We start from the raw sequence: 27,614 nt of genomic DNA, 5'->3' as shown, positions 1-27,614 counted from the left end.
ACTGGAATGGTCATCTGAGTACCAGTGGCTATTGCACCTTTGGCCATTTAGCTTAAATGAGCCCATATCTATTACCATCAGGAAGGTTCTTTGGCAGTCAGTGGTGTTCAAGTACAACATGTAAGTACACATGTTCCATGAACTAAGAGAAAAGACCTCTACTAATATTACATTAGGCCATGATACATATGGACAGGAATGGGCTTCAAATGCCTCTAGTTGTGACGGGAAGTTTTTGTAAGTTGACTTTAGGATGAAAAAGTTGTATCTTCCCAATGAACAGAAACACTTAAGTGCACATCTTAGAACCGTACAACAAGACAAACACTCATGTCAAGATCATATTAAATACTCTTTCATTGGGCTACAAGGGAAGAGAACCCCATATTGATAGCTGACATTTCTCCTCAAGATCTCAAATGATTGTCTCTAATTTCACCCCAAATAATGGTACATTCTGAGGGAGAGGCATTCCTTCAGTTTCAGTGGGCTTGGTGCTTGCCAAGGTCATACAGTCAGTATCCAGCAGAAAGTACTGATAAAATGTGTGCTTTCACTGGACAGTGAGTGTCTTTGGATGAGATAGTTTGCAACAACTTAAATGATTATCAAACAACCAAGAGGTTAAGGATAACAGTCTGTGTCTCTTGCACATAACCAACCACTTTAATGCATATGGGTTGGGTTTTTTCCCTGCAATTTTTCTATTATAGTCTATTTTCTCTTTTTCATGTTAGTGTCTGTTGTGATCCCTCATGTATGGAATGTACATTATTCTGTATAATGATTTTTTCCTACTATGTATGTTTTAACAACCAAATTAAATTTCCCGATTAAGAGTACTATGGAATACATTGACTTGACTTGAAAGTCTGAATGAACCTGGAATGGACCTGAACAGCACCTTAAACCTCATGGATAAACTGATTCCAAGTCTGAGCAGTTTGTTGTGTTGAGTGGACATGTCGAAATGTGATTATTTAGTCTGGACTCCTGAATGATCTGATACACCTTGGGCTACCAGCATGCACCAGGAAAATCTCACCACCGCGGGTTATGGGTGACTGATCACTCTGGCCACCACGTGTGGAAACCTGACCATGCTGCTGCCACTGCTGGCTCTGCGTTTCCACGGCAACAAGTCAGTTTCTCCACCAGGCAGCAGTAGACTAAATAGTGGGTAGGTCAATAGGTGCTGTTTGCTGGATCTGCCTGTGGAAAAGAGTTTGTGTGTCTGAGAGTGTATGAGTGTGTGAGTGTGTGAGTGTGTGTGTGTGTGTGTGTGTTTTGTGTGTGTGCTGTGTGTGTTGTGTGTGTATGAGTCTGTGTGTGTTTCTTTGGTTGCATGAGTCATAAAGTCTGTGCAGCACCACGGTAGGGTGGGGCTGTTATTGCATACTGTACGCAAGGCAAGGAAGACAGGAGATGAGACAGGGGAAGATGGGAAGTGCTTCGCCCTCAGTTGGCAGGTCCTGGGTCAGCCAAGGGCATGGAGTGGAGCACCTCATCTAGCAGCTGCAGCGCTCGATGCAGGTGGACTTCCACCCAGCAGGGGGTGTGCTTGATGCTCTGCCGGGGGTAGTCGGGCCCCCAGCCCTTCACGAAACTCAGCCGCAGGATACAGAGGCGTCGCAGGTCATCGACCCCAATACCTGCAGCTGCTGAGAGGCCTGGAGAAGGAGGGGCATAGGGAGAGAGAGAGAGAGAGAGAGAGAGAGAGAGAGAGAGAGATGGGCAGTCAGGTGAGATCTGAAATGGTGTTCATTAGAGGTTAGATGGAGTCAATAGCAAATAGTGAAAATATACACAAAGTAATTGCAATTTTATCAAATTATATCATATTAGATTACAGTGACAAGAGAGGTAGTTACTATTGATTACTTTTGGCTGATATACTATTGATTAATTGTGGCTGATAAATGAGCATAAACATTATTATTAAGTTGATTGAAGATGTATCAACTGCAGGTAGCTAAAGCTAAAGCTAAGTTTGAAAGTTTAGACAGAGATGGTTAGAGTGAGTTTGGAGAGGTGTTAAAGAACAATGGGGACTCACTGACGGCTGGGGCTATGCCCCCTACACTACCAGGCCCTGGAATGTTGCCCGCCACGGCGGCGGCCTGGGCCGCTGCTGCTGCTTGGGCAGTGGCTGCCTGCTGCTGCATCTGCCTGTGGCACTGCCGTAGGTCAAACACCTGAGCCAGGGGAGACAAACAACACAGATAGAGAGAGAGATAAAGAGAGAGAGAGAGAGAGAGAGAGAGAGAGAGAGAGAGAGAGAGAGAGAGAGAGAAAGGGGGGTGTTACTGGATCTGCCGGTTGTTCTTATTCTGGTAAAACACCTGAGGAGGCAGTACAAGGTCCAACACATCTTTGCAACATTTTCTCTCCCTTTCAACATCAGAGATAACATCTACCATCTACAGAACTTGGAGATAGTAACGTCATAGGTACCTCCCTCTTTTTCTCTCTTCCCAGACATCCACTTTTCTTTCTGATTCTTAGTGTCACCCTCTCCCTCTCAATCTCTCCCTACAGCTCCTTCACACTGCTGAGATCATATTCTGCAATACTGTAATCTGCCTTATGACTTATTCATAGGCTTAAACTCTCCGTGACCGCCACTGTTGCTAATACGATCGGGTTTGGGACAGGAGCCTAAACGTTTCGGAAGTCCGCAAACTGACTAATATAAAAGTCTAGATACTTTACACAGTGTAGATGGAAAAGGTAAAGAAACTGTAGAAAATGACTGTTTGTGCCTTCAGTGTTTTACCTGTCTCGTTCTTCTGGTTTCTTACGTGGCACCCTAGTCAGTGCCTGTAGTCTATTATAGAAGGGCAGGGCTCTCCTTTGAGTGCCTATTCCAGCACCACACATTAGGCCATGCACAACACTGGACCAATTTCGATCATTTTTGTCTCTAGTAAAAAATATGGACCCCATGTTGAAAAATCCCAAAGTTTCACTTCAATATCATTGTCTTGAATGATTATGCCTAAAAAAAGCCAGCATGTTAGACTTCATACAGATATGCTGCCTGGACACCTCACATGTTAGACTCACCTTGATATAAGCTCCTGGGTAAATCTTATGAACTGCATCACCCGGGGCTCGACCTGCTTCCCTGTCCAGGTAGTAGCTCTGCACGAAGACGGCATGGTCGCTCAGGCAACGCATCCAAACATCGCCCTCCCCACGACACTCCAGCTGCACCCCTTTCCCAATGTGTAGCCTGTGAAGGAGAGGAGGAGGAGCGATTACAGAAGAGAACCGAATTCTTTCACATATACTTCCAGTGCCATTTCAACCACTACAGCACACACATCATACTCTACGTACACGTCACTTAAAGTGACACTTCATCTTAAAATTGTGTGTATGGCCTAATTGTATGTAAGCTACCCGTACATCCTGGGCAATAATTAATCTTGACACTTCAAGTTGAGAATCCTAAAAGGTAAAAAAAAAAAAGAAAAACAGAAACGCAGTGCCAAGGGGCAAGGACTCACCGGGCCCTCTCACTAGAATCAGTGCGATGGACGTTGCTAAGCTGGCCTAGACAGAAGCGGTCCCCTCCTGATGGATCCACGTAGCCATCCACAGTCACCACGGGGCAGTTTGCTGGAACTTTAAACATCTCCCCCACTTGAATGTCCATCTCAAAGTAGGAGATTGAGCACCAGAATTCTGGACCTGTTCAATGAGGTAGGTATTCATTTAGGATTTCTAAGCTACGACTAGGTATCAGAGATGTGAGTGTGTCTTTGTGTCTAAGTGTGAGAATCTGAGTAAAATAGACTCTCAGTCACCTGGATGATTGGATACTGGCTGAGGAAATGAGGCAGGAGTGTGATGTTGGGACCCTAGAGGACGAATGATGAATGAAGAACAGTGAAAAAACATGATCCATGGATCTAAAATATATACTAAACATGAATACTGGTAAACGTTGCCTTAAAACACAAAGAAAGCTGAGAGATCACTCTTCAGGGTTCATCAGGTGATAGCTATGAAATCTTACATACAGAAGTGATGAGGTGGCTGCTGATGGGAAGACTGTTGGTGACTCCGTCCATTCTGCTGAGGTCCTACAGGTGTATAGGAGGCCGTACTAGAGCCTGTCCAGGTAGCTAAAAAAGTAAAATGAATGAAATGTCTAATCAAGCATGCAGGGGACGGAAAACCCTGTTAGTCTTTTGAATCTTTTCAGTGTACCATTTTATGAGACATGGCATTATGTACATGTAACAGTCATATATATTATTATAATTCCTTTCCTTTTCAGTGCATTTCCTGGGAATGCCGTAGTCCTATTCACAGACCCAAAGCATGACATGTTTGGGATTTTTCTTTCCTCTAATGCACTGTTCCATCACAATGTTCAGTGTACAGTAAATCAAAAGCAGGGATGAACCCAACACACTCAGTGTCGTTAGTTCCCCCGACAGCAGGACTGGGAAGCACTGCAGCCATGGAGCAAACAACCTGTCAGCAGCAGGACACTCACTGTGGAAGGAGCCCTGGGACTGGGAGTGTTTGGGGGTGCCGTAGTCGCTCTGACTGGAGGGGGTCTGCGGGGGGCCGTGGTTGGGGGTGGAGGGGGGAGGGGTGGAGGCCAGACTCCGGGGGGAGGCGATCTGTAACAGGCCCTCATTATGGCCCCCCTGCATGGACATCATCGGGCCGGTTGCTACGGAAACAAGCAAGCCAGATAATGCCATCAAACGAGGGCTTGAGACAAATGTACTTCAACTGTAGTCAACAGTCTTTACTGTTGAGTCAACTGTAAAGAAAGGGATACAGGTTATGACTAAGTAACGGTTCTAGGTGAGAGCACCCACATTGTGGTGATTAAAAGTTTTTGTCTGGCTCTGTCTCCAGCATACGGGGTGAGGGGACAGGTTTGAACAGGGGTGGGGGGTAGGTTCCCACCTGGTGGTGAGTGGGGGATGTTGCCGTAGTGGCTGACGGGGGTAGGATGAGACGAATCAGTGTGTAGCTGCAGGGGGGGCAGCGGCTGGCGGTAGTGATCCGTGGAGTGGTGGTTGGACTGGGAGGGCATCCTGGAGGGAGGGATGTCCATCTGGATGCAGTCGTGGTTGTACTCCTCCTTGATTAGTCTCCCTGGGGGGCCTGAGATGGAGGAGTGAGGGTTGGGTGGGTAGTGGGGGGGGGGGGGGGGGGGGGGGGGGGGGGGGGGGTGGAATATTACCCAAAAACACAGCATGAAAATCCAAACATGAAGCAGTGGCTTCCTTTCCTGTAAGCACACATTACTCTCTGCACCTTGTTTTGCTCTCATGCTGATAGACAAGTCCTGGCAAGCACTGATCTGACTATGTGTTATTGTTTTTTTTCTGCTCTGGCTTGTTATGTGCACCAACCAAAATAATCTCAATATTTTCTGGAGTAAATAAACTATGGATCGGTTACTACTGAATTAGAAATATCATTACAAATACGCCATATAAAATACAAATAAAATCTAAAGTGCCCTTACCAGTGTTTTGTATACTGAGTCCCACTTCAGGTTGAAGGAGTTGGATTGCAATGAGATAGTGACAAAAGGAAATGTTAGTTCTGCCCTGAATCACAACATACTAATTACTGCTGGAAAGGCAACACCTAACTTCAACGTGACAAATGACAGTCTTGGTTTAACCACTGTCGCACTTTTGCAGTATAACATAGTTGGACTCTATTTGTCAAGACTGTTCATGACTACATTGTGAGCATGCTTGTTGTTTCTGCATAGCACCAGAGAAGAAAAGACACATACCTATGCCAGGTGACACAACCCTCTCATAATGGTAGGGGTTCACGCAGACATTGTCATATTTGAGGTCGAAGGCATACTGACAGAACTTAACATGCTTGAGCTCATTCTTATGAAGGTCTGGCCAACGCCAGAGGCGAGCGTAGATCACATGGGGGAAGCCTTTCCGCCCAGCGACCTGCAAAGGGGCGACAAAAAAGAAATAGGGGGGAATGATGTTGGACAGCTGGAAATAAACTATTCAGAAAGGCAAATATGAAAATGTTATGTGTGAAAACTTTGAACTACTCTGTGTGTGTGTGTGGATGGGGGGGGGGGGGGTAAATGTGTGTGTGTGTGTGTGTGTGTGTGTGTGTGTGTGTGTGTGTGTGTGTGCGTCTGTGTGTGTGCGTGTGTGTGTGTGTGTGTGTGTGTGTGTGTGTACATATGTTTCCGACTGTTGTGGGAGTGGACTGTTAATCATGGGAAATAAACCAGGAAATGTTTACTTGTTTCTTTGACCATTTCAGTGAGGCATACCTATGACCAGAGACATGCACAGAAGCAGATCACTACAAAACAATGACGTAAGACATGAGTAAATAATTCATGGAGGAGGTTCATTTCGCCCAGGAAAATCTGAGGGACAGGAAGTTACATGGCCCTAGAGCTGTCTGCACTTTCAGACACAGCACAACGCTCACAGGCAAACAAAACCGGACTGACTCATAAGCACTTCATCTCTGAATCAGACCAACGGGTTGGTATCAGCAGTATCTCATATGAGACAGATGATAGACCATTATCTGTTAGAGAGTGTGTGAGAAAATTATGAAGGAGAGAGAGAGATCTGGGTAGAAAAGACGGGAGAGAAAGGGAGCAAAAGCAGGGAGAACGAAAGAGAAGAAGAGAGAGATAGACAGAAAGAGAGATTGTAAAATACATTGATGAATAGACAAGTTCAGTGTGATTCCCTCTCTGACATTCAACTTCCCCACTTTTCCTCTGAGACAGCTAGTATACATTTGGTACAGTCTTATTGTAGCTAATATTCCAACAACTTAAAAAATCCCCACCCAATTGCCAACCTTCCAAGGAGAGAGTCAGACCTGGAACTGGGCCAAACCCATTACGTTTAAGTTACTGACACACAGGGTACACACTGTTAAACATATAAACTCACAACTAGTGCCATACACATTCCAGAATGAGACCCTTCCTTACAGAGACACACAGTAACTTACACATATTTCTAAAACAAGCCAACATCTACTGTCCTCCCCCCTGGGATCTTAAAGGGACAATACACAACACAACTTTTTATGAGAAAATATTCAGTGTCTACTCTCTGTTTGAACTCACAAGCCCAAACGCACAGCAGACATGAGTGTATTCAATCAAGTAGTCAAATTCAAAGGCAAATTCTGGACACACACACACACAGACACACAGACACACACTCAGAGACAGACAGGCTTAACTTAACCCTGCCCCTTTCCTGTGTCTCAGACAAAACAACCCTCACTACCCCTCCACCCTCCTCTCTCTGTCTCTCTCTCGCTCTGTCTCTCTGCTGGGGGAGGGGCACTGAACTTACTCTCTCTCATTCTCTTCCATTCCTGTGAGAGTCCCGTCTATGAGACGTACTGTAATTAAATCAACACGATTTCTCTCTGACTTATTAATGGCTCACAACAATGCACTTGCATGGAAAAGTAACTATATAAAGATCACAGTAACGTGAAAAAGTCATTAAAGCAGTTGTAACTTTGGAGGCAAAGAGCTGTGGGATTTCTAGTTATGTTTCTGTAACAGTGATGATTTCTTCTGTCTATCATATCAAATGTATGAATTCACACATTTCACCACAGTGCAGCTGTATGAGGTCTTCATTGTCTGTCCTATCAGGGATGTCTGATGTGACAGTTAACCTTCAGAAAATAAAACATATAACAGTAGAAGCTTTCTTCAACAGGAGTGGGTGAACTATAATGGCAGTGTCTCATCTGTTCAGTATTTAACATCACTCTATTTCTCCCTTGATTGGCCTCTGCACATTTCAATATGCTGATATAAATTAATACAGACAATAGCATTGTATAGACAGACTGATATTACTGGAAACACAAGATGAGAGAGACCATATTTGCGGCACTGCTGCAAACTTAAAACATCTTGTACATCTAATCATTCAGTAGATTACTTCTTCTAACAGTCCTTTGTCTACATATATCTTGTCAATTGACATACTGCAGAAAGAAATGACCCCATTGCCCTGGCACTATCATAATACTGCAGCAGTGCAGCAACTTCACATTTAACAATTTAGCCTCTATACATGCATTAGTGCTTGTGCAACATTAGGAATGCAACCCCTGACCTTGTGTTATTGTCACCATGTAAAGCCAGATGAGCTTCAGGAGCAGGACCTTACCTGGAGTCTTCCATCCAGTGTCCTCTGGATGGTGACACACTTGCTCGGGTGTACACCGTTAGTGGTGATAGCCGTGATGAGGGAGTCTAACTCGTCTTTCTTCTCCTTCAGTTTCTTCACCAGACTCTCAATGGCTCGTTTGGCAAAGCCCTCATTCTCCCCTCCTTGCCGATGGCACATTAGGCTGTGTACGATGCTCAGACATGCATCATTACTATTGGGGGCATTCACAGACATTCTCCTGTGTAAGATGAGAGAGGATGAAGTGTGGGAGAGAGGACATGTGAGTGATAGGCAGAATGGTGAATATTAGATAATACAATTATCATCACTCAAGCCTTAAGATAGATGGACAACTTCTGAGACAACACAAGCCCAATGTCCTCAAAGCATGGCATCTGAGCATAAGTATTTTTTGGACACGGGTTCACCACGAAACTATTTCTTGTGAGCTGAGAAATAACTTCATACCAAACTAACTCATGAGAACACTGTAAAATCTAAATCCAATCCTAGGTTTAAAAAGGATAATATAAGCACACAAACTTGCTTTCTTTGATGTTTATTGACGTTACTATTTTACTCTACTGTCCATGAAAGGTAAGCCAACTGGAAATGTCTAGCCATATTAGTTGAAGGCATCATTTTCGTCACGCTTAGACAGGGCACACTGACGTGGGATGAGACTGTCTCGCACCTCTCTGTCTACATAACAAATTTCAGCAAACTTGTAATCAGGTAAGTTGTTTAAAACAGTGACTGCATTGTGATAGGTGTGATAGCTTACTTCTGATTTGGCAACTTAAGACTACATTGTTAGAGCACAACGAATAGCCTACTTACAAATCGGGAGAACTTGTACAAGTGAGACGAAATTGCAGCGGAGCTTCAAAGTTTCGTTCTTCCATTAATAGTTCCCTCCACCGCTCTTACCATCACTTATCAGTTTATCACCACCCGCTCTATCTCGTGTCGCAAGTATCCAGACGCTGTAAGCGTCTATCCTCGCGTTGGCTACAATAACAAAAGCGGGATAGTCAGCAGTGGAGTTTCTCGCTGCGAAAAGACCAATCACCGCAGCCGTCTATGCTCTGCCAACAATGACGCAGCCGCGGGGCTGATGTCTGTCTGGGTGCACTGAGATTGACAGTTTTTCTTTTTAGGTGGCGCCATTTAGATTACTCCACCTCCCTACAAGAGCGTATACCCCCATCCAAAAAAAACAGTGGGACTGTGACGACATAAGGCTTGTCTACCACAAGTTGTAAGATAGGACTCACTAGCCTACAACTTCAATTCTGAACAAAGTTTTAGCCGGTGGGTAGGGTAGGCCTATCCCTGCAATAACAATATATTATTATCAATCGACTGTATACTTGCTGTTAGAGTGCTTAGAGTTATACAGATAGTTAAATAAATAATGATTATTAAAATTGTATTATTATACGTCTTCATTAGCTGGCCAATCAGCATATACTAATGTCATTAAGTATCGCGAGGCTTTAAACCATGTGGTATTGCTGCTGCGTGCGCCATTTTGTTTAGCCGCAGCGACTTGTCTGCTAATCTTTTCGGTAACGTTTGTTAGGTAAGTTGTCTTCTTATGTCTATGGATAAGTGCCAATAGTACGTTTAATGCAGCTAACGTGAATGGAGGTTTATTCTGTGTACCAGACATGTAAGCTACGATGTTTGTGTAGATAATTGAGTAGATTTGGAATAGTGCTGTCATAAAACTCAAGGCAAGTTGCCAATTCCACTCATTCATTTGCAGTGGCACACATCTATTTAGTGGTATGTGTTAAAAACAAACTAACTGGCTTATGTCATTATTACAATTCTGCACCCTAGCTGTTAATTATCTCAGTGTCTGGCCTGTAAGAGGCCATTCTTTTGTGCTGACGTCTAGCTTCTTCTCTCCAACTGCAACTAAGTCATAAATGTTTATGGTAGTTTTTGCATTGGAAACTGAGATCTTGGCTAGCTTGGCGTTCTGTGTCTAACGCTGGCTAACCTAGTTAGCAACATCGTTGGCTAGCTGATGTTAGCTAGTCAGCTAGCGTTACTTTACTCAAATGTGACCTGGGCTTGTTTGTGTATCTGTTTGTCGTAGGCAGAGGTTTACTACTACGTCAAGGGGAAAATGAGCTCTCCAGGAAAAGCGAACGTCCAGCTGAAAAGCACGACCAAAGTGTCTTTAAACGATCGGTAAGATGCATACCACCTATTGACAAAGGAGTAACTGCTACCCCCATTGCTTGCCAAAACCAGTGTGTCCATCTTACATCATGACTAGGGAAAGTCAAGAAAGGAAAAAAACACGTGCATTTTTAGCGAACGTTCTAATCGAACATGCCAAGAGATGTGGTAAATGGGCCAAACATTGTCTATAGGTCAATGTTTTGATGTAGTGTGATTGATGACGCCAGGTGCAACCTCCTGCATCGTAGAAACTGACGGTTGTCATTCAAATGACGAACCATATGTTTCACCTGTTTCTGGATGAATGGGTGGTGTAGCTGCCTCTCAGCTTTAGTGTGCTTTCTACCATTTAATCTCCATTTCGTCATTGGCTGTATACTTTTCATTCTGACCTGGAGACAACCACCTAGTCCAAGCTCAGGTGATCAATTGCTGGAAAATCCCAAGCAACTATGATGGGAGAATTGGAGAATCCCAAGCCACTATGATGGGAGCAGTAGTCTGAGCTGTAGGTGACTAGGTAGGGTGCCTCGATCTCCTGTCCGGGACTGCCACTTCTGTTCTTTGATGAAAGTACAGCAGTCTGAAAGAGGCGTTTCAAATTCCCCCCCATTCCATTTTTTATAATTTTCACTATTGTGTAGTAGTTCCTTGACCCATCAGTCTGCCTGTGCCTAGTCTTGTGTTGTGCAATATTTTGCCTTGTCTTCTCAGATCCTTTAGTTGAGAAGGAAAGCTCATTTAATTTGCCAGCCCTTGCTCTGTTATGTGATGTGTGTGGTGCTAACTTTAAGCAGCACAATGGAACAATAGCTATTCGCTAAAGGTATGCTAGCAGCTAAAACTAACGAAATCTCTTGAAATGGGCTGACTTTGACATTATGACAAACTAGTTACTCAACGACTGTCCTTACACTGTCAAACATCAAGCAAGTGTAACACAAGACAAAGCAAGACGGCAAATAAGCTACTTACTAGATCGGCAGAAAGTAAACAAGTCAGGTCGGTTGGCTGCGGCAGGCAAAACTACAGAACGGAGTTATATGCCTATGGACCCTGCTATCACAATGGCACGCACGCGATTCTCCATATTAATTCATTGTAGCGCCCCAATTTTTTTTAAGCCATTATTTTAAGGTTAAACTGCTTATCCTAATCCTGAAGTATAAATGTTGCATATTGGGGCTTTAAAATGCTGAGACTCTTACTCTTCTCCCCTTTCTTTCTCACTTAATTTCTTCCACCAAAGCTTCACTAGCATGCTGAAGAACAAGCAACCTCCTTCAGTAAATGTGAGGGCCACCATCCAACAGCAGCATTCGGCCACTGCTCGGAACCGAAGGCTCGCCCAGCAAATGGAGAACCGCACCTCAGTCCAGGCTGCCCTGCAGACCAAACCAGCGAGGGTACGAAAGCCTTGAAACGACTCCTCATTTCTTTGTGAAAGTATCCAATGGAACTAATGGAACCGATAACATGGGTTCATGAACACTCAAATCCAATCAGTCATTCTTAAAAACTGTATTTTGCAAGATGCATTTTGTTCAGTCCTAAAAAGTGAAGTAAAAACGAACCAGATTGCCAAGTGGCATTTTGTATGAAGTTGAGACTTTTGTCTACTGTGCCTTTGTTGTCCATAAGTCATGGGTACAAAGTTCTTTGTGTCCTTCCCTTCCAAACAAATGAAAAATGATGTGCTATGCTGCCTGTTCTCCCTCCAGACTCTAAAACAACGGCTAGGTGTCCAGGCACGGCTGGGGTTCCAGGCCCGAGGAGGTTTCGCCACCAGAGGTTTCGCAACGAGGGGTTTCGCAACGAGGGGTTTCGCGGCCAGAGGCTTTGCGACCAGAGGCTTCGCAGCGGCCCGAGGAGGAATGATGACTAGGGGCTTTGCAGCGACGGGCTTCCGGGGGATGATTCGAGGTGGCGTCCGTGGACGTGGCAGAGGGGTTTTCCTTAGGGGAGCCATGTCTTTTAGAGGTAAGACTGGAGTGCATGATGACTCTGTTGTCCTAAAGGGAGCAGAGGGCGAGGGTGGGGGGTAGGAGCCTCACTGCATGGTAATGTGATATCTACTGTCTCTCTGTGTTCATTTGTACGCCATTCAGTGATTACTGACAATTCCCAGTAAGAATTCAATTCATGATTTAATAAATGTTTAATTGTGATTAATGTACCGTTATCACATATATTTCTCCCGTCAGGTGTTACCCGTGGCCGTGGAGGCCCTACTCGGCTGGCAGGGAGACGGGGCATGAGGCAGCGTGGAGGCCAGGTAAACCGAGCAGGGGTGCTGGTCAGCAGAGGAGCAACTGGGATAGGAGGAAGAGGTAGAGGAAGAGGTAGGTGTCCTGGGTCTGTGCTTGTGTTCACTTGCATGCCTCATACAGTACAATGTAGATCATTTCAGAATAGCATAATGCTGAAGAGGCCAGAATAAATCAGAGTTTTCCAATGTTCAGTTCCCCATGACTGCAAAGTAGGCTAATTGATTCAAGACTTGGTTAAGAGATCAACTATTTACTGAACTTCAGACAAATGCAAACAATGTGGCAACATCGTAGTTACGCTGGAAATTCTATACAGAAGACATGGGACATCATGTTTAGCTACTATGATTGGAAAGCTTTTCTTTTTTAACACTTTTTATTGAAGAGTTTAGATTGCATACAGTTATTTATCCACATATTCATAAGTTGAAAATGGAAGGTGTGCGTCACGTTGGTCTTAGTGTTCCTGCTCTAACAGTTATGACTAAACTTCAGACGTGGTCCTTTTAGGATACAAAATCCCAAACGCTGTCACTGCTTGCCTTGTTTTCACTGACAAAACAATCGCCAAGTTTTTTGCATTGTGCACCTGCACGGCTGTGCCTTGGAGTCTGCTAACTTTGGTATATGCTGAACGTTATTTAAAAGAGTTTTTCAAAGCGTGGTAATCGGCCATAGTTTTAATACTTAAAATGTTAAAACGATTGTTAAGTCTTAAATGTTACCAGTAACCGTTTAATCGCCTATGCAAACATTGTAAAACTGGGAATGTTTTAGATGTCTCTTACATCCTGTATTGTATCAGAATTTAACACTGCTGTGAGTGCCCTCATGAAAAACAAGGTTAATTTGTCATGGGACATTCGACTGCAACTGTACAAGTGAACAATATCTGACTAGACTACATCCTTAAGCAATTTTATTGACCACCATACTCTTTTGCAGGTCGTGGAGTGGGTCTCCGTGGGCGTGGTGCGTTTGCTGGTCGGGGTGGAGGACGTGGCCGTAGCCGGGGTGGTGGCCGAGGTGCTGGCCGTGGTGGTGGCCGGGGTGCTGGCCGTGGTGCTGGTGGGGGCGCCCTCACCCGGGAGCAGCTGGACAACCAGCTGGATGCCTACATGTCCAAGACCAAAGGCCACCTGGACGCCGAGCTGGACGCCTACATGGCTCAGGCCGAGGACATGGAGTGAATGTGTGTGTGACGGACTGACCTGCTAGAGGGATTCCAGAGATGGGTTATTTTCTCTGTTGGATTATGCAAAACTCTCCTTACCACCCCACCACCCCCCCCCTACCATCCTGCTTGACAGACTCTGAATTGAGTTTTCATTGATATTTCACTGCACAGCTGGAATGGTAGCCCATGTTCTCACTTCCGGTCTCAGCAAGCACAAGACCAAGTAATGACGGGTCAAAATGCTATGCTTGTGGTCTCTACAAATGTACTGCCCTTAGCCATTTTTTGTTGTGTGTCATTAAGAGGCCAATCAACTGAGTGTTTGACAAGTGAACAAGGAATTTTTTTTCTTCAGATTTAAAGACATCAGTCAGTGGAAGTTCAGTGTGTCTGTGCACTTTCCATCAGGTTTGGTACTGCAGTGTTAACCAAGTGGGTTTAATTTTATTTTTTTTATTTTTTTAAACCACAGTGTTTGCAATCCAATTGTTTTAGATTTAATTGTTTTTGCTTTTCTGTCTTATTATGGGAAAGTTTCAGACTTGACCACCAAAAGTCTTGAGTCTACCTCCAACATCTTATGTACTTTCAGAATGTCTGTTGGTGTAATATTGTTTCAAGGCTTGGGGGGGCCTCCTTTGACACTAAAGGACATCAGTCTAGCCCTTTGTTCTTGACCAGTGACTTGGTGCAACAATGTTCCAGTTGATAATGGAACAAAATTGGTGCTTGTAGAGTATTGACATTTCTAGTGCCTGTTGCTTTAGTTACTGGTCAAATTTTCTAAATTATTTATGTTGCGTGACATCCAGGCTTGTCAGGCAAACAAAATGAAGATTACCTTGGGTTGGTTGTTTGAGGAGCTCTAGTGTTTCAAGATGTAGGTCAATGTGTTTTGTCTGCGATATCTGATGACCTCTTCTGCACTGTTTTTGTTTTGATTTTATCCTTATTTTATTTTGTATTAAACTGTAAGTCTTTTTTAAGAATTTAACCTTGCCTCGTTTAGCTGTTTTATTGAAGTCTCAGTATTTTTTTCACAAGATCAAAATGCTCTTCTGTCTGACGTCACAAACGATAGGTGTACATTTTGGTGTAATGACATGAGAAACTGGTCAAGCGAACGTTCATCTCTAACTAGCTATCTACTACTTAATCATGTCAGCAATGTTATATTAGGGAAACAGTGTGCCACTTGAGTAAAGTTAACATCGGAGCAGACTAACATTACTTTAAATTAACATTATGCAACAATTGTACCTTTAAAATAACCTCTTCAAAATATTTTTGTTGGTACACTGACTTGTGCCACTGCCACAGTGTGCTTGGGGCGCCTGGTAATGCTCTATGTAACTATGAGGAACAGGGCACGATAACTATGTAAACACACAACAACTAGACCCATGCAGTATTCTCTGTATGGACATCATGGCAAGGGTGACGAAGAAACCGAGGAGGGTGCAACCGAGCATTATGCCGAGCGCTCCTTTCTGTTGGACTAGTCACTAATAACCTGGCTGTCTTGTGTTGTGCTTGCTTGTTGTTGGCTGTGTTAGGAAAGTTGGAAAGACTCGGTAGGTTTTATCATAAACATCCCTGCCAATGTTATTTATGAAAGAGACAGGATGTAACCTTATTGTTGTCATCCCTGTCTCACAGAGATTTGTAGTTTTTCCGGATGCCCAAAGTCATCGATCTGTCCTGCCTAAGGCTAGCATCCAAATAAATTAATCTTGCGTCAAGAAAGTTTGATCAGTCTTTGTAAATCTCATGCCAATAAGCCTTGGGAGATTGCAACCTTGAAAACTTAACTCCGCTACCTTGTAATAAATAAAACTCGACAATGTATAATAAGCATGTCTCTTACAACGTGAGCTGTATCTTCCTTGTAGGCCTACTTTAGTGATTTGAAAAGACTGCCATCTTCCACCACTCTATGGCACTCCAAGACCACTGAAACGAGCAAAATGATGTTCCTCAGCATACCAGCAGAGACAAATAACTTCCGTCCATCCATTTTCAGACGAAAAATAAGCAAAGGCGCCAAAAAAGGCCAGAATAATAACAATGGGAGTCTGTTATGAAGTACGCAGGACTTGATGGTTAGGTGTAATCCGTAGACCTAAACTTGGCATATGATTTTTAGGGTGTAGCTTGCTGTACAGATTGCCAAAAATGTAGCACCCAACTGAAACCCTCAGACACCAGAGGTGGGGGTGCAAGATATTATGCAAAAATCCCTGGATTCATTATCTGTTGCTAGCAGTTGTGGTATGGTTTTGGGGAATGAGGTTTTCTCACTGCACAGTTATTTTTCTTCTGGCCAGAGATACATACCATAATTGACAGATACATCCCACTTCCACAGCCGTAGACAATCCCAGTAACCCCATGAAATGTGGTACATTTGTTTCCGTGCTACGCTCATAGACCATTGACAGGTAGGATCATGTACTACTACTTATGTCCTCAGCACTTTTCAAACCAAACTGATGGCCATATGTAAATGGTTGCAGTAGCATTTATCAATATTCAGCTATTGATAGGAAGGGCTAGATTTTGGCACTGATACTCTGAATACAGAGCATTTGTTTTCAATGCAGTTGAATGAAACTTCCTGTAGATGGCACCAGCTACCTTTTCACCTGTGTCTGAGAAGGTGCTTTCCTTTATGGCATGTTATCTGGACATACTCCTACAAATTGTGTAAAACTTTTGAACTGCTTGAAAGACATTTACATTAATTCTTTTAGTGGTCTGTAACAGTAACTTGAAGGATCTTATTTCTTCATACTAAACCTCTATGTGCAATGCCTCTATATTTTTCTGCAAATAAACAGTGTCTGAAACTGCATATGTCATGTGATGCAGATGCCTCAGATGGGGATCCTTGAGAGTCGTTGGTTGACACTGGTGAGCTCTTCCCACAAGTTGTCTACTTTGTTGTTATTAATAATAATAATAATAATAATAAACTTTATTTGTATAGCACCTTTCATGCAAAACAATGCAGCTCAAAGTGCTTAACAGCAAAGAAATTGCGTGCACAAAACTTTTTTATGCACAGTGATCCACATAAAAATATACATAAAACATAAATTCAAGTAAGTGCATTTAAGATCATTTATTTGATTTAAGTAAAAAAAATGAATACATAAAATGCATAACATCAGATAGAAAATAAAAATCAGATTAAATTAAAAATACATGTAATTAAATTAAATTAAAAGTATTTATATATAAGTCGTAGCTAGTTAAAGGCTAAGGTGAAGAGGTACGTTTTTAGTTTTCTTTTAAAAATGTTTTGCGAGCTGGCTTCCCTGATGTGTATAGGCAGTATGTTCCATAGCTTTGGGGCGTAATTGTCCCTGATTTTCTTACGTTGCTTGGAACCTTCAATAAACAAGCATTCAAGGATTGCAGTGTTCTTGAAGGCAAGTATATGACAAGGGAGTTTGCAATGTAACTTGGTCCTAGCCCATTAAGGGCTTTGTATATAAGGAGAAGGACCTTAAAATCTATTTTATTTGAAAGGTTACTGGAAGCCAGTGCAGAGCAGCTAAAAATGGACTAATGTGCTCTTTCCTCTTGGTTCTTTTGGTTCTGGTTAATAGCCGAGCTGCGGTGGTTTGAATGAGCTGAAGTCTCTCAGTTGTTGTTTTCCGGGGGGCCAGTTAGGATCAAGCCGGCTTAAAATAAAGGCACAAATCAGTTTTTCAGCATCTTTTTGATTTATAAATTGTAGAACTTCAGCTATGTTTCTAAGGTGGGAAATGTATGTTTTCGTCACCTTGTTAATGTGAGACTTCAAGCTTAAATATGAATCTAACATAACACCAAGACTTGTAACCTCAGATTTAATCCAGGAAATTCATTTCCCCAGATTATTAAACAGCATTTCTCTTTTTATTTTAGGGCCGAGTAGTAGGATCTCAGTGTTGTCCTCGTTTAACTTCAATGTTAAGGGCATGAGGCTGGTTCATCACAATTTCTTGGGATTCAAATAAATCACACTTGAAATCTTTTTGAATTACATATTTTTAAATAATTTTGTCTTTGTTTGAATCATTTGAGTGTCTGATACAGACAATATACAGCCAAGACATGTTTCATAACCCCTTTTGCTTATATTTGCCAACAATGGAGGGTATTATTGCTATTCTCTGTACAGTTTTTAATCAAACATTACCATTTCAAGACATTGACAATCTGACATTATCCAAATTGTGGTTGGCTGTCCGTGCATATTTCACCATCTTAAAATGACAGGGGGCTCCCAAACATCCTGTTGTGTTTGTACGACCATTACTTTCATTTGATATATGTTTATTAAACGAAGATTTTAAATTGAAATATGACTTACATAACATAGTTGTGAGTTGTGTTGTGTTGTTTGGGGTACATTGCACACTGACAACTGACTGTTGGTAACCTCTTTGAGGACAAATATTTATGCTTGCACTGCAGCTAGTGACACTTCCCTCCTAGGCTCAGTGGCCTGCTGTGTGAAATTATGTGTTATCTCCCTGTGTGTGTGTGTGTGTGTGTGTGTGTGTGTGTGTGTGTGTGTGTGTGTGTGTGTGTGTGTGTGTGTGTGTGTGTGTGTGTGTGTGTGTGTGTGCGTGTGTGTGTGTGTGTGTGGGGGTGCGCGTGTGTGTGCGTGTGTGTGCGTGTGTGTGCGTGTGTGTGCGTGTGTGTGTGTGTGTGTGTGCGTGTGTGTGTGTGTCTGTGTCTGTGTCTGTGTCTGTGTCTGTGTCTGTGTCTGTGTCTGTGTGTGTGGGCCCAATCTTCTAATTCCATGTGATGTTTGTCAACCCATATGGACCATCTCTCCTCAACAGTAAACAAATAGTCCTGGGCTAATGTTACATGCGTACACTGGCATACCTGTCTACCGACCATCACGATAGAACAATGTGGAGGTTGTATCACAAAACAACTGCTCATGTTGCCATTTACATTATCAATATACCTCAAGGTGCAGTGACAGTAGAATACAGTAGTTGTGTAACACAAAATAGAGCTTCGGGACCTCAAGTACTTATTTAATGAATGAATAAATAAAACAAGTTTATTATCATTTAGTATTAATGAATACTGTAATTTATGTCCTGCCCCCAGAATTACTGTGCTGCTGTTAATCTGAATTTTCTCCAACATGAACGACTTACTGCACCTTTGAACACTGGGATTGAATAAAACACTAATAAAGCAAATGTTTAATACTGAATTACTATTATTTGTTAATTTACTCAGGATTTAGTGGGCATAGCAGATTCCAGTTAATTTATTGCTCTGCTTTTCCTTGTCCATTTCTAAGGAGGCCAGCCCCCTTTCACTTGTGAGTGGGGAGATGGAAGAAAAAGTGTTATCAAGTTAGAGCAAAGAATGTGTCAGTGTCATTTTTGGCTAACAGAATTACCGTAGTATGACTGTCAACTACCTACGATAGATGTGAAATAGATTACCTTTCTACCAAAGCAACACTGCTGGACAGCTGTTTTTTTTATAATCAGTGGAGGACTGTCAGTCTTCCACACAGTCTGATTTGGATTATGGAATTATGACTTAATTGGTACATGAAGAACAAAACAGATACAAATTGCAATTAGAGGACAAATGCAGTGGAAGATCATGCTTGTAGTGCTTGTGTTATAGTGTCAAGATTTAAAATCGGCAACCATACACAATTTTTGTCTTGCGACCATTTAGTTTGCATTTTGCATTTTGCATTTTCACCTTGCTGTGGAAGGACCATGTGGATGAAGTGGTAAACATGTTTTATTGCCTGTCAAAGTTTTTTTGTTGCATATTTGGTCTCATGTCAAAATTGAGGCGGTGGGGCAAAATTAGCCAGAGCCTTTGTGGTAGGTTCAACCTGTGGTTCATATCCCCTCATGTTTACATGAGGTTAAGTCAAATATCTGGTATTTTAAATACGTGCTGCATCCTAACAATGAATAACTGGCATTATATTTAATATTTTTGATGTAGCAGCTGTCCCATGTAATTACAGAAGAAAACAGATAGTAGCTCCATAAATCATGTGCTTGCAGCCCTAGCTTTTGTTTGCTTTTTTTTGCCATTTTGAAAAGAATTTTCTTTACATAATATGGCATGTTAGTATTCATGTTATTGGCTGCAAAGATTGTGATATACGGATATTCAGAACATTACGAGACATGTTAAAGGCTGTGTTATGTTTATAGGCTAAAACAGTCTTCAGGTATAAGAACTGTAGACAAATTAGTTGAAATATTTATTTTATGAACACAAATAAAATCAACAGATTGGGGGAATGAATTATTAGTTATTATATTTAGAATCCTAGTTTTAAAATCTGCTTAATACAAGAGCTAGTAACTATTGGCCCAACTTACCTCTAACATTGAGTTGAGCCACAAGACCACCTTTTTGGGAGACCCAATAGTTTGTTGTCTATTTGAGTTAGGCATGCTCGTAAGGTTTCAACTGAAAGCACCTGAACTTGTGCTGTATGCATTAGTTTTATTCCTGTCTCGTATTCCCTTGGCTATAGGTCGACTGAAGTGAAACATGACTCATCTTACCCCACTCTCCCTTACTGGAGTTTGATTCTTTATATAAACTAGGAGTGGAAAAACAGTCTTTCATTATCTCTTATAAAGCAGTCCTGTTCCTCAGGGAACACACACAGAGCTATAAATGTTTGCCAGAACTCAGAGTGGTGGAGGTAAGATGGCTGTGTTGCCTCGTTGCTAATGATTGTGTAAAAGGGTCATATACTGCTTTGTTGTATTTGTCAGATGGTGAGGAAAGGTCGTCATGATGGGTGGTGTCATATGGTGGTCAATAATTTCCAAATAGGAACTGTACCAAGGTAGTTTTTTTTGCTTTGCAAAAATCAAGTTACCACAGAATATTTTTTTTAACAGTTTCAATCATGGAAAGGCAGCTTAACTGCACAAATGGTTGATATAATAGATGATGCAATATAATACATGACCAATGAGGGGAGCTCTGAGTCCTACATAGCTGTCTTGGGTAATCTGAAATTTACTGGTAAAGCTTTGTATCCGCCGTGGTAGTCAACTTCCTAAAATTGCTCAAATTGGGGACATATGGTTCCATGCACTGCATTTAGAGCTGCTCCCTGGAAGTCTAATTAGCGTGGGACTACAGAATGCAACATAATGACTTAAATGTTAAATGTAAATTTGCCTGCATTCTCACGCTGTGGAGGTCTTTAGTTTCCATTTTATCATTTTACAATCACTCCCATGCACACTTAACCAGAAATAGAAACTAAGGATGGAAACAGCACTGTTCTAAACAGTGTGTCTCGTGAAATGGTAGCTATCTGTGATCAAAGCACTACAGGGCTGGGAACAAAACATCTATTCGTAAAATGTCCATTTGTAAAGGCTTGTTTTCATTATGACTGGGGCCTTGTCAAAACTGTTTGGAGTTCCCTTCCTGTGACAATGAACCTGTGACACAAAAGATTTTCCCCCATGCTAGGTACCTCCTACGGTATACTGTCTGCTAATAAATTACAAACGTGTTCATGGCAGTTGTGTGACAAAGCAATCACCAACCCATGAGCAGCAGAGAGTTTTATTATGTATTTTCATTCTGAGGAAATAGTTAAGATCACAGAATTATCCATGAATTCCTTTTCTTCATCCATGCTTTTAATCTAGCCTACAGCTATATGACAGTCACACAACAATGTTTAATGGCTTTAATTTTGTAACCTCCCAGACAAAGGTAATGTGAGACAGCCCAATGCACTCCCCTGTTAGTGCCACTGTCATGTCAGCCCCACATGTAACAGGCCTCTGAAGAACAGGGTTGTCTGTCAGCAGCGACCATAAGAAAAATCCAGAGAGACCATCAGTCACTGCACAGTTTAATAACACTGAGTGACTTTCCGTGATTCAAAGGGGTTCCAGGTCCTAGGGTGATGTCAGCAAAGTGTAGAAAATGTATCATTTCCATGTTCCATGTTTTAAGCTATCAATGTGTGGTGGGTAGGACAAAAGGTCTCATCCACAGAGGGGGAACCAGTGAGTCACTAAGATCTAATATAAACACCAAATCAGCAAGAAAGGATCAGAGGTAGAATTTTTGAATGAAGCCGATATTTGATATATTTGGATTAAATGGTTTTGGGGATTACAGTCTTCATACAAATCCAAGATGTTATTGGGTTGCGTTTGTTTTGTTCTTGTTATGGGTGTATTTATCCCCATGGAAGCTCTCATGCTTTCTGTGCCTGAGGTATTTTAACCCCTTCAGAAATGGTGTTTTATCACCGGATCAGAGGTAAGCGAAAGACAAACTGTTGCCCAACCCCTTGCCTTCCAGTGGAATTGAAGAAAATGTAATTTCTGAGTGCCCCTGCACTTACCCCTTTGACGTACACCTTGGGCCTCAATCTGTCATGCTGTCACTGCATTGGTGACCCCATGGCTTTTCAAGTGCCTGTGGCGCCCAGTTTGATTGATATGTAATCTTGCCCAATGTCTCATGAAACCAGGTGTGTTTTTTGCTTTGATGTCCAGCACATCCATACATGAGCATGCAGCCAGAAGTGACACCCCCCCCTCCTCCACTCCACAACTCCATCCACCACAGCAGAAAAAAAAATTGCAGCCCTGACATGATTATTTTTTCAGCCTCCTGGAAAAAAAACTTTGCAGAACCAGCTGATGTGTGGTTATCTTCCTGGAATTATTCATGTCCAGGGTAGATGCAATTGTTTTTGAGCGCAGGGTATAAATGCTCATTTCAATTCCCCTATTCTCATTCATCACAGAGTTTCGTTTTAAATAATTCAGACAACAAACAAACTTGCCTGTCTTGTATTCTCCCTCTGATGTTCTGCAATTTGTACAGATTAAATGTCTGTGAAATGTAGAGGGGGAAAAGTCCTTGCAGTGGCTTGGTATGTAGATATCCTCTGCAGTTGGTGAAATATTCGTTCAATACTTTAAAGCCATTTGGACAGGTTGCATTACTACAAGCAGCAGTGGCTAAAAAGCAGTTGCAGAGAGCTTGCGGGCAAAGGCTTATGAGGTTACCATGGCAGTGGCTGTGCCACCTTGCGATTGACACTGAGCCAGCAACTCTAGTGAATGCCATTGCCATTTGCAGATCGCTCTCTAGACTCCATTATGTAGCCTGATTTCAGTTCCATAGAGTTCCTAGAGGCTTTCTTACCATGTACCCACAATGTACGTATATCCAATAACTTGGGTCTGTTTGTTTATAATTCTTAGTTATATTATTAAGATAAAGGTCATTTTGATTGGGAAAACCTACAGAATGACAAATAGATGCACAGCGGGTAAAATAAGTATTGAACATGTCACCATTTTTCTCAGTAAATATATTTCCAAAGGTGCTATTGACATGACATTTTCACCAGATGTTGGTAACAACCAAAGTAATTCATACATACAAAGAAACCAAAACAAATACATTTGGAAATTAAGTTATGTATTAATGTGAAATAACAAAGGGAAAAAGTATTGAACACATGAAGAAAGGAAGGTGCAAATAGGCATGGGAAGCTAGAAAAACAGCTGAAATCTATCATTAATTTGAAAGCAATCTGGCCCCTTGTCAGGGCAAATTAATATCCCAAATGATGGCCTTTAAAAAGGTGTGTCATTACCAAGGTGTCACACAAGAAACATCTCATGATGGGTAAAAGCAAGGAGCTCTCTCAAGACCTTCGCAACCTTATTGTTGCAAAACATACTGATGCATTGGTTATAGACGCATTTCTAAACTTCTGAATATTCCGGTGAGCCCTGTTGGGCCATAATCCGGAAGTGAAAAGATCATAATTTCACCATAAACTAGCCACGACCAGGTGCTACTCGCAACATTTCTGACATAGGAGTGAAAAGAATTTTTCAGAAGAGTTGTCCAAGAGCCAAGGACCACTCGTGGAGAGCTTCAGAAAGACCTGGAATTTGCAGGTACAGTTGTTTCAAAGAAAACAATAAGTAATGCACTCAACCGCCATGGCCTGTATGCACGCTGACCACATAAGACTCCATTGCTGGAAAAAAAGCATGTTGAAGCTCGTTTAAAGTTTGTAGGACATTTGGACAAGCCTGAAATACTGGGAGAATATAGTCTGGTCAGATGAGAACAAAATTGAACTCTTTGGATGCCATAATACACATCATGTTTGGAGGGAAAATGGCACTGCACATCATCCCAACAGTGAAGTTTGGAGGTAGGAACATCATTGTGTGGGGCTGCTTTTCAGCATATGGTACTGGTAAACGTCACACAATTGAAGGAAGGATGAATGGAAAAATGTGCCGAGACATTCTTAATAAAAATCTGCCGTCATCAATATCTGGTGAAAATATCATGTAAATAGCACCTCTGAAAATATATTTACTGAGAAAAATGGTGACGTGCTCAATACTTATTTTACCCGCTGTATAATGAGCAAATTGATCCATGAATAAATAGCACTTAATGACTGTCTGCTGCTGTCCCAGAGAAATCAGGCCGCTTTCCCATGTTTATTGTTTTCCTCCTAGTTGTTTGTGAAGACATAAAAAATGAATGCTTCAAGTCTATGTTGACGGTTGCAGAACTGTCTGAGAAGTACATTGGCATTTGGGTCAACCTCTCTGTAACTTAATTTCCCCTGACTTCAGAAACACACAGCCACACATACATGTAGGACTACATTGCTAAAAAACAGTATGCATAATTAACAGAAATCCCTGAAAAATACTAAAAAAATCAAGGTAGGGTAACACTTCCAAAGAGAGAACTGTTTACTAGATACAAACAGATCCTAGAGACTGGTTACCTATCCATATTGAATTTTCATTATATGATAAACTTTTTTGTTCATAACTGTTAATGTAGACAGGAAAGCATACATTGCCTCATTGGCTTGCCCAGGTCAATGAGTTGCCTCTCAGACAATTGAATTTCATGGGCGGAGGGCACGGGGAGGATATAGGATGTGTGGTATGCTCTTATTCTGCTGAGTCAGATGTGGTAAACTAAAGCCAACCACTCAGGAATCCCATCCTCCTTCCTGGTCTGCTTACATAGGAATGACACTAGAAATATATACTCTCAACTGAAATGTTCCAAAGCAAACAACTGTTGCAAGCAAACATGCTGACAGTCACAAACCATAAATACTCTTTGGTACACTATTATGGATTGGTGAGAATTATTTCCTGCCCTGAATATGTTTTGAGTTGGATTTTGACAGAAAACAACAAGAAAATACAGAAAATCATGACACTGTTTCATCGCCACAGCCGTGTGCTTGCAGGAGTCAATTAGGTCTGTGTGTGCGACTTTGCTCCTGCCAGTCAGAAACCACTGGTCCAGGCAGCCAGGGTAACTCCCACATCTTGGCTGATAGCGGGGAAAGGAGCAACTGATGGCTCACTCCTACGCCCCGTCAATCTCCCATCTCAGTGGCCTAACAGCTCCCTCGTTCAGTGGGGGTTAGCGTGTCACTTACGGGTGAATCAAGTAGGATTGTGTTGTGTAGCACGGCGCATAGCGGATTTTGCTGGGGTGTAGGGTTAACATTTTTAACTATGACGCATCTTTTTCGCTTCTCAATAGCCTACAAGGAGCAAAATAATTTGATATGTGGCGCGTAAGTTAGGCTTCAAAAAAGGGCGGGGGTTAGAAGGTTGGCAACAGCAGGCATTGTCAGATGTGCAGATGCAGAGACCGAAGAAATGGAACAACAAACGCATATCTCTCTCAGTCAGACAAATGTTCGTGGTCAAAGTCAGGTCACTGTTAAAGTTATTTTTTTAAGACGACTCGTTGTTGTGAAGCTCTGCTGTTAGTGTGGAGCAGACAGAACATGTACAAACTACGTTTTGAAAAACTAAATATGAGGGTATGTGAGAGAAATAAGAGGCAAACGATATTATGTTTTCACATTAAGTGTTGTAGTTGCTCACAAAGGGAGAAATATATTTTAACATGGAGTGAGGACGTGAAACTTTATGAACATACCATATTCATTTAATGCTGTAACGTGAATCCCTAACCCTAACTCAACGCACACACACACACAAATAGCAACACGTGTTTTATTCAAAGCCTCAGTTTCTGTGCTCAACGCACTGTTATGATCGCCAATGATTAATTTATTATATTTGCATTTTTTGTATTTGTACTATTCCTTAGATGTCATGAGCGTGCGCTGCACAGCAGAGGGCTTCCTGGCACACGGCGCGCGGGGGGGAAACCTGTTCATACGGCACAGCGGTGGAGCCGCTCCATGGAGACGCACACATCAGGAACCCATTCATGCCACAGACACTTGCACAGAAAGCCTCTATTCGCAGTTTGGCTCTCTCTCTCTCTCCAATTAAAATATTGAGGTATATCGAATTTAGAGAGAGAGAGAGAGAGAGATCGTGTGTGAGAAAGAGTTGTCAGTTACATGAATCAGCTGCTTTAGTCAGGGGGGATACGCACTTTATCAAGCAACCCCCACCCCATTTGCCAAGTGCTATGTGCCAGGGTGTGTATGGATATCTACAGCTTGCACAGACGAGAGTGATTACAAATATGTGAATCAGAGCCCTGTCTCTGCCTCAGTCATCCTAGATCCCACCCCTTCAGTTTCTGCCTTCCTCCTTCCCTCTGTGGAAACGGACGCCTACCCCTGTGTCTGAAAGAAAGAGACGCCTCCTCCCTAGGTGAACAAACACATCTACACTCACTCACTCATACACACACACTCACACACGCACACACTCACATTCTATTCAGAGTGCACCACTCAGCGACCGCTCCACTCATTCAGCCTTGGCTCTAGATGCCTCCTGGCTGCTTCCACAGGAAAAGAGGCAGCGGCTGGCTGTGACTTTTGCTCCTCCAGAGGGACTCAGAGGCGGCACAGCACACACAGCATGCCCTAACAGTCTCACACACAAACACACACACACTCTCTCTCTCACATGGCTCACACACAAACAGCAGGATTTATAGCTCAGGAGTGCCGCTGAGTTGGATCCTGTGCCTGTGACTTGACCTGGCCGCTGAGGGAGTTCCTGCTTTTCGTGCTCTGGTTTGATGTTACTCAACTGTCCGATCCCCGGGCACTCTCTTCACCAGACGCTCAGGATTTCTGCTGGTTCTCCCAACCTGAGGACATCACCTCCAGACCTGTAAGGCCACTGACCTCCTCAGCTTTAAGGAAGATTTTTGTTCTGTCAAAGCGGTTGGTGGTTCTCTTTTTCTAACGTTGTGACTAATGAAGCTCAGAGTTGTGACAATTGCTGACTAAAGACTGTTTGTTCATGTGACTGGCATTTTTCATTATAGATGCTTGACCTTAAGCAAGAGAACTCGTATACTGTCATTGTCATTTTTATCTTTTTCCTGATATTGTCCAACTTCTGCCAGAGGGAAGATAATCTTTCCCCCACACAACTAATCCTCCTGTTGGAAACCCAGCCTTTCTGTGGATAGACATTTCTCCTTGTCTTTTTCAGAACTGTGAGGGCTTCTTGGTTTGTCTCTTGCTCCCTCTCTCTTTTCCCTCACTCTCTCACTCTTTCTCTCCCTCTCTCTCTCTAGTCAGAGAGCCTCTGGCTGTGTGTGCAGCAACAGCTCAGAGACATTACCCACAGATGCCCAGACCACCACGGGAACTAAAGCTGACATGGAGATAACACACTCCTCCATTTGAGGTAATCAAATTTCATTATTTGGCGAGCTTCTGGGCACTTGGTGACGCCATGTCTGTACATAATAGAGGTT

At 42.5% G+C, this 27,614-nt stretch overlaps 2 protein-coding genes across 4 annotated transcripts; one reads left to right on the top strand and one right to left on the bottom strand.

The window, feature by feature from the left end:
* Positions 1–1,458: 1,458 nt before the first annotated feature.
* smad10b (SMAD family member 10b) lies at positions 1,459–9,103 on the bottom strand (the record flags this gene model as incomplete). Of its 2 annotated transcripts, XM_080857604.1 has the most annotated exons (12): positions 1,459–1,670; positions 2,057–2,195; positions 3,067–3,235; positions 3,513–3,696; positions 3,813–3,866; positions 4,029–4,133; positions 4,511–4,693; positions 4,936–5,136; positions 5,504–5,527; positions 5,783–5,957; positions 8,193–8,433; positions 9,036–9,103. In XM_080857604.1, 12 exons carry the CDS (start codon positions 9,098–9,100, stop codon positions 1,459–1,461), a joined length of 1,752 nt encoding a protein of 583 aa, XP_080713730.1. The 2 variants fall into 2 exon arrangements, with proteins under 2 accessions (XP_080713730.1, XP_080713729.1); XM_080857603.1 differs by lacking the exon at positions 9,036–9,103 and having other exon boundaries at positions 4,936–5,127; positions 8,193–8,429.
* A 621-nt stretch (positions 9,104–9,724) lies between these two features.
* On the top strand, positions 9,725–13,944 carry LOC308380379 (chromatin target of PRMT1 protein-like). Of its 2 annotated transcripts, none has more exons than XM_080857700.1 (6): positions 9,725–9,780; positions 10,306–10,400; positions 11,644–11,800; positions 12,116–12,374; positions 12,599–12,736; positions 13,610–13,944. In XM_080857700.1, the coding sequence occupies exons 2-6, from the start codon at positions 10,336–10,338 to the stop codon at positions 13,852–13,854; spliced, it is 864 nt and encodes a 287-aa protein (XP_080713826.1). In that variant the 5' UTR covers positions 9,725–9,780; positions 10,306–10,335; the 3' UTR covers positions 13,855–13,944. The 2 variants fall into 2 exon arrangements, with proteins under 2 accessions (XP_080713826.1, XP_080713827.1); XM_080857701.1 differs by lacking the exon at positions 9,725–9,780 and adding an exon at positions 9,829–9,870.
* Positions 13,945–27,614: the final 13,670 nt, after the last annotated feature.

Source organism: Sprattus sprattus (assembly GCF_963457725.1).
Source record: "Sprattus sprattus genome assembly, chromosome: 19".
In the NCBI taxonomy this organism is placed as follows: Eukaryota; Metazoa; Chordata; class Actinopteri; order Clupeiformes; family Clupeidae; genus Sprattus; species Sprattus sprattus.
This window is presented reverse-complemented; position numbering and strand designations above follow the sequence as displayed.